Here is a 6772-nt window from a genome sequence, read left to right on the forward strand (position 1 = left end):
CGAACGGTAACGGTCACCGAGTACTTTCTTCGTCATTTTTTTTTTTTCAACTCTGTAAACTACCAATTGAGACCCGCCAAACGCCAGATTTTTCCCACGCGCATATACAAATAAATGCCTTGTCATCCGGGTATATGTTTATGTATGCCCCGACACCAGCCTCACTCTACAAGCCTGGCCAAGGCTTCTGCCCAATCACATTACCATCACATTCCCAAACGCATCAGATATTTCTTGCCTTGTAGGAGGTTCGGGAAGCTCCGGGCCTGCAGAAACACCCATGCTCAAATGATCTTGCATGAGCTTGAGCAGCACAGCAGGCACGGAATCATCAGTTGCGCGGATGGTTAGTCGAATCATCTGCGAGTAAATGTTAGCACAAAAAGGGAATGAGTAAGAGAAAAAAGACGTACTTGGCTTCCGTAGTTTGGCTCCAGTCGCATAAGGCAGCCAAACTTGCCACCCTGTGTCGTATGGAGCACACTGGCACCGACAATATTCTTGGGGTTGGGATCAACCATATCCAGCAAACGCCATCGGAAGCCTTCTACAGATCTCTTGACAAATGTCTCTGTAATCTCCCTGTTTTTGGCCTTTGCATGGACACCGAAGATCGCTTGCGCTTCTCTTGGCCCGGCGCTGATTTGCTTCCATCGCTTGAAAAAGTCCTCTGCCGATAGCTCCGCGGGGTCCATAAACTTGTGCATGGCAATCGGAAGCTTGAGCGTGACGGCCTGCAGAGATCCAGCCAGATAGCTGACTCGGATTGTCGGACTTTTGGCGAATGTCTTTTGTGCCTCAAACATGATAACTTGTTGCGACTGGCCGCCAGCAACCAGGCTGTTATCCGGTAAGTCTTTCACATCCCAAGTCAAATTGGTCTTTTCGCTGGGGTCCAAGTCCAGGGTCGTCGTGAATGAAGCGATGTCGCCAGGGTTTTTGTTCTTGAAGTAGGCGATGATACAAGCCATTTGGCCGCGGTATTCCGACCGGATGCCTATTTGCAGCTGGCCATCTTCGTATAACACACCTTCTGGTCGAAGCAGGAGCCGATTGTACCCCTTCTCCCAGCCAGGCGACAAATGCGCGGCACTAGCAAGATTCGGTGCCTTGGCCGGTTCCGTCGGACCGCTCATATCCAATCCCGCCAAATCATTCGTTCCGTTCGATTGTCCCGCTTTGCTTCCATTGAGGGCATTGCCAGAGCTAAAGGAGCGCTTAAGACCAGGCTTGGCCATGCTCAATTCCGATTGGTCCGCGTTGGCATCCTTGCCGCCGACAACCCAGGTGCGTCTGTCGCTGGTATTGGCGTGCTTTTGGTGTAGTCGAGACAACAGAGCTGACTCTCTCTCGGGGAACGGGGGCATCTCGTCGCAAACTGTTCTCAGCAAGTCATCGGTAGGGAGTGTCGCAAGGGTAAGATATTCGCAAGCTCTTTGCTGCATTTCCGAATCCAAGGTATGGCTGTGGATCTGGAAAACGTGAACGAGTTGGGGCTTAATTTCGGGAAACAGGTTGACGAATTTGATGAAGCACGAGAGAATCATGGCACGCGTGCTGGGTGACGACGAGGCCAGCTTGTTTTGCAAAGCCATAAACTGCTCGATGGGGCTGCATCGCGGTTGGTCTGCGACCAGGTGGCCGAATTCACCCAGGATGTATGCTCCGATCTTGACTAGTGTCTCATGGCAATGGTCCGACTTGATGTGCTGCAGTGCATTTTGAGCGGCATATATTTGAAGTTCTTCGTTGTTGGTTACGATTTGCGTGACGCGCTGCCAGACTTCGTCGCTAACATGATCACCAGCCATGGCAATCAGTCTGAGGGAGATGTCGACGTACCATTGGACATCGGTGGCGTACTTTTCCGTCAAAATGGCAATCTTCAACACCATTTCTTCACGAATAGCGTAGTCGGCATTTTGAAGGTGGTGCAACAGCTCGCCGACAATAATTCTAGCATTCGTAGAATCGCACATGCTGTAGAGCAGATCCAATCCCTTGCGCCGAACACTAATGTCACGGTCCTTCAGTGATCCAAGAATAATGCTCTGGTGCTGCTTGATGGGGGAAAGAGTTCGCGTGCGTGCCGCCAAATGCGTCATGGCTTCGAGGCCGAGGTAACGAACATTGGTTTCGCGGCTTTGGATGAAGCGGCCTAGACGAGTCGAGATTTGATCCATGAGTTCGTGCTCAGTGTCGAGATGAATGATGAGGTTGATTGCTTCAAAGAGAACGGCATTCTGCGCATTATTCTGCTGCACGTTTTTGCTGCCCTCCGTGGCTAAGCTTAGAATCTTTTGCAAGGCTTCTCGCAGCATGTTGCGGACGTGGGTATCATCTAGAATTGGTTAGCTATGATGCCAAGTAGCAGTCGTATTGGGCAAACAAACCTGAAGGCGCAAAATACTGAAGAAGCTTCAGAAGCTTTACTTGGAGCCACGGGCAGGGAACCTTGTAGTATAAGTAATCGGCCGTATACTCGGCATCGATGACAATGCGCTTAAGTCGAGCAGCGGCTTTGGCGTAGGCGCCTTTATACAGATCCAAGCTGTCCTGCGCGACAGTCATCACCAATGAGGTGACAGAAAGCGCAACGCCGAGATCAGGATCGTCCATCAAGTGAACCAGACGATCAGCCCATTGCGGGCTAACGATTTCGGGGCTCTTTCGGTACAGTCGCAATAAAGTGAGGGCCGCCTTCTTCTTCACAAAAGACTTTGACGTACTGTATCGAGACATTAATAAGTGTTCAGCTTGCGCGCATCCAGTCAATAGCACTCACGGAGCAATCAAAAGTCGATGGACATCGCTGCTGAGAGATTCGCCCATTTCGCGGCCTCCAACATTGGCAATGGCATGCAGAGCCAAACAGTTGAAAAGCTCGTTGTGGTCCAGGAGATCCTTGCGAATGCTGTTGACGACAAGATGGAGAAGCTCATGCTTCTCATGGAGGAAGAGCGTCACGGCCAGGTAGCCAATTTGCTTCTCCGAGTACTTGCCCGCGGAGATGAGGTTGACGGCTTCGAGATGGCCAAAGTCAACGTCCCAGCCTAGGATATAAATGTACAGGAGCTTGCAGACGTATTTCTTCTTGTGGTAGCCGCTGAGATTCCCATCCTTGAACTTTTGGCGGATGTTGGCGAGCTCCTTGTTGATGCGCTTCTCCTCAAGCTCGCGGGCGCGGGCATTTCTCAGGTCAGCGATGAACTGGACCAGGCCGCGCATGTTGGCGGTGCTGCTGCTCGAGCGACCAAGGAAGCCACCCCCAGAGGACGACATGATGGGCGTTTTGATTTATCCGGCGGTCGGTAATATGCGCAATGCCGAGGTTGTCGTCTCGTGTGTGTGTGTGTGTGTGTGTGTTCGTCCCCCTTTCCGAGATTCAGCGACTGAAGCAAAGGGCCGCCGCAGCAAAAGTCGGAAGGCCTGCTTCGTATTCGTGCACTAGTCGTATGTTCGTTTTAGGTCGTCGGAGAAGCCGCATAATCAGGCACCGAAGAATGACATGGGAGGCGCAACGGCGAGCTTTAGAGGAGGGCCGTTGGAGATGTCCGCGTGCCCAGCGCTCGTTTAAGGAGGGGCGAGACGGGGGACAGCCAGATGGCGGACAAGCGGTGCCGACAGGAGAGGAGGGAGTGCTTCGGCCAGGGGAAAAGCGTCCTGCAGGAGAAGAATGCGATATTTGGATCAGCGCCCGACGGAATCCACGGCGAGCTGCGTGCGAAGGAGGTCAGGGCCACCGAGCTGCGTAATGATTGCGGTTTGAGGGGAGACGTTGAAGAAGTGGGCGCTGGCAGCTGGTCTTTGGTCTTGGGCCATCCCATCCCTGGATGACGGCGGCGGCGGCGCTACTGTCGACCGACCCTGGCTGGCTGAAGGAGGTACTGTACATACAGTATCAGTACATACAGTACATTCATTTAGTAGAGGTACAGGCACCCCACTGTAGGTATGTACCTGACGACAGCGGGTCATCACTTTTCTCCAGACCTTCAACATCAACACAGCTTTTCTGCACATCCGTCCATTCATGCACATATCGCTGGCTTTTTCCTAATCACAGTGTAATGTCATGTCGACATGCAGGCAAAACTTGAATAGCGTGGCGAGAGCGCTCCCCCGGTCCTCTCTGCACCGCTGCGCACCACAACTCAGCCATCGTCGAGCCTACGCTGTGCCTTCATCCGCCGCCCCGCGCTTCCAAGTCTTCAACCGCCGGACGAAATGGCTTCAGAAGGAGCGCGCCGGAGCCAATGCTGAGCAGGGCAGGGAGGCTGACTACCTCAAGGACGAGGTTGCTATGCGCGTGGCGGAAAGACTACTGGTAACTCGTTCAATTTGGAGCTGCTCCCTGCTTCGACTTGTTTTGCTGACCACGTGGGCTATGTTTCTTCAACCAGGACATCAATCGACACTTCCCCAAGGTGCTCGACCTCGGCGCCAACAGCTGCAACATTGCCCGCGCCCTCACGGCCGAAACCCCGGACCCCAACCCCGCCAAGCCCGAGTCCGCGCCGCTGTCCGCGCGCATCGGCGAGCTCACCGCCGTCGACTCCTCCGAGACGCTGCTGTACCGCGACGCCGACCTCGCCTTCAACCGGGAGCTCTCCATCACGCGCCGCGTGCTCGACGACGACGAGGAGTCGCCGCTGCCCTTCGCCCCGGCCTCGTTCGACCTCGTCCTCAGCTCGCTCTCCCTGCACTGGGTCAACGACCTGCCCGGCGTGCTCGCGCAGGTCAACAGCCTGCTGCGGCCGGACGCGCCCTTCATCGGCGCCATGCTCGGCGGCGACAGCCTCTTCGAGCTGCGCACCTCGCTGCAGCTGGCCGACCTGGAGCGCCGCGGCGGCATCGCGCCGCACGTCTCCCCGCTGGCCGACGTGCGCGATGTTGGCGGCCTGCTGCAGCGCGCGGGGTTCAAGATGCTGACCGTCGACGTGGACGACATCGTCGTTGACTACCCGGACACCTTTGCGCTCATGCAGGACCTGCAGGCCATGGGCGAGGGCAACGCCATCCTCGGCAGGGAGATGGGGCCGATCGGCCGCGACGTCCTGCTGGCCAACGACGCCATCTACCGCGAGCTGCACGGCAACGAGGACGGCTCGATCCCGGCCACGTTTAGGATCATTTACATGATTGGCTGGCGAGAAGGCGAGAACCAGCCTCAGCCTCTGGCCAGAGGGTCCGGACAGGCGAGCTTGAAGGATCTCCTGGAGCAGAAATAGACTCGCGAGCCTCCAACATGTGTATTCATAAGTGTAATTAAAACAGAGTCGTGCATTAGAACAAGGCGGTAAACGTTTTCAAGGGATGAATGAAAGTCAGTTTATATTTTTCATAATTATTCCATGTATGCGTCGTCGTCATCCGCACAATTGCCGTCTACTCCGATCCTACATTCCCGTTATACTCGTCGCCAGTCGGTCATCGTTCTGCCGATGCATCCCAGTCCGGCAACCTCGACTAGCTTCTCGTGCCAGCTCAGCATGACGCTCATGCCAGCCGACGCCGGTTCGTTGGACGCGCCTGGCCGTGCGCCGACCTGGCTGAAGCCGCCGGTGGGCTGAGGGGTGACCTTGGTTCCGCGTCCGCCGTGCGATCCGGCCATTCCCTTGTAGCTGCGATGTGATTTTGCCATTAGTCAAGCGCGCGGGAAGATCTCTCGTTTTTTTAGGTCAACCGTACATGTACTTCATCAGGACATCGAGGCTTTCGCTGCCGCCGGGGGACTCGTAGATGCGCTTCAGCAGTGGCGTCATGTCGCTGGCCTTGATGGACTGTAGCACTTCCGTGATTGTTTGGAGGTGGGCGTCCTGTGGGGAGGGAAGTTAGCCAAATCTATTTACTTGCTCGCATCTTGCGGTGTTGTGTGGATGTCGGTGCTCCAGGAAGCATGTTCCAGATCCAGCCCAACCAGACGTTTTTTGTTTTTTTTTTTCGCGCAATCCCATCTTCTGTCCGTCTTACCTTGGCTGCGTCACTTCCGTTATATACCGGCGTCTCCAGGCACCCGCGGAGAGCGCCTTCGGCATCGCCGCCGCGCAGCAGCTGACGGACCTGGCCCGACAACGCGCGCACGTCGGCCTCGGTGATCTCGGGCTGCGGCGGGTGCAGGGTCGAGGTGTCGAAGTTGACGCTCGAGTCCTCGGTCAGGGCATCGATATTGATTGTGCGCCAGGCATCGCTGAGCGACGCGCTCGTGTGCTGTTGGATGATGGACATGGCGGTGGGAGCGGGAGCTTGGGGGGGCCGTTGACGAGCGGGAACAGAAGACAATCGGCGTCGGGGGAGGTGTAGGTTCGGCCGTGTGTATGTATTTCAGCTATTTGTATGGCTAGTTTGACTGGAGCAGAAGCTAGGTTGCGGTGCAGCTGGTGTCGAGGGGTTAACGGTGATGAGGATGGCAGTGGAAGCTGTGGTGAAGCTTGGCCCGGCTGCGTCACCAATTCGGCGGGGTCCTTGTGGCTGAGTGGCTGGTGCAGGTTGGGCGGGGCTGACAAAAGATCACGAAATGCAGGTAGACTGACTGACTTACATGCAGTTCGCAAGTATAGCGTTTTATCTACAGTTATGTCCTCCTTGCTTGTATTTCTTTGTCTTCTACCTCTGTATGTTGAACGGCCCCTCGCGACTTTCCCCGTCCGTAAATTCGCCGTCGTATCAGCCAAGATCAGTCAACCATCTAGCTATCCAAAGGATTGTACATAAATCACAGGTTGCTCAACAGCACCGCACCAGCACATGTGTCCTGAATATAGCGGTGATG

General features: G+C 55.3%; 3 protein-coding genes across 3 annotated transcripts; 1 reads left to right on the forward strand and 2 right to left on the reverse strand.

The window, feature by feature from the left end:
• Positions 1 to 195: 195 nt before the first annotated feature.
• On the reverse strand, positions 196 to 3282 carry ISF_06211 (Adaptor protein complex AP-2, alpha subunit; the record flags this gene model as incomplete). Its single annotated transcript, XM_018849815.1, has 4 exons — positions 196 to 360; positions 414 to 2341; positions 2394 to 2728; positions 2786 to 3282. The coding sequence occupies 4 exons, from the start codon at positions 3280 to 3282 to the stop codon at positions 196 to 198; spliced, it is 2925 nt and encodes a 974-aa protein (XP_018702792.1).
• Positions 3283 to 4075: 793 nt separating this feature from the next.
• On the forward strand, positions 4076 to 5231 carry ISF_06212 (Methyltransferase type 12; the record flags this gene model as incomplete). Its single annotated transcript, XM_018849816.1, has 2 exons — positions 4076 to 4327; positions 4404 to 5231. The coding sequence occupies 2 exons, from the start codon at positions 4076 to 4078 to the stop codon at positions 5229 to 5231; spliced, it is 1080 nt and encodes a 359-aa protein (XP_018702793.1).
• Positions 5232 to 5410: 179 nt separating this feature from the next.
• ISF_06213 (ARP2/3 complex 16kDa subunit (p16-Arc)) lies at positions 5411 to 6228 on the reverse strand (the record flags this gene model as incomplete). Its single annotated transcript, XM_018849817.1, has 3 exons — positions 5411 to 5624; positions 5692 to 5819; positions 5974 to 6228. 3 exons carry the CDS (start codon positions 6226 to 6228, stop codon positions 5411 to 5413), a joined length of 597 nt encoding a protein of 198 aa, XP_018702794.1.
• Positions 6229 to 6772: the final 544 nt, after the last annotated feature.

The sequence above is a fragment of the Cordyceps fumosorosea genome (genome assembly GCF_001636725.1).
Source record: "Cordyceps fumosorosea ARSEF 2679 chromosome Unknown scaffold_16, whole genome shotgun sequence".
Classification (NCBI taxonomy): Eukaryota; Fungi; Ascomycota; class Sordariomycetes; order Hypocreales; family Cordycipitaceae; genus Cordyceps; species Cordyceps fumosorosea.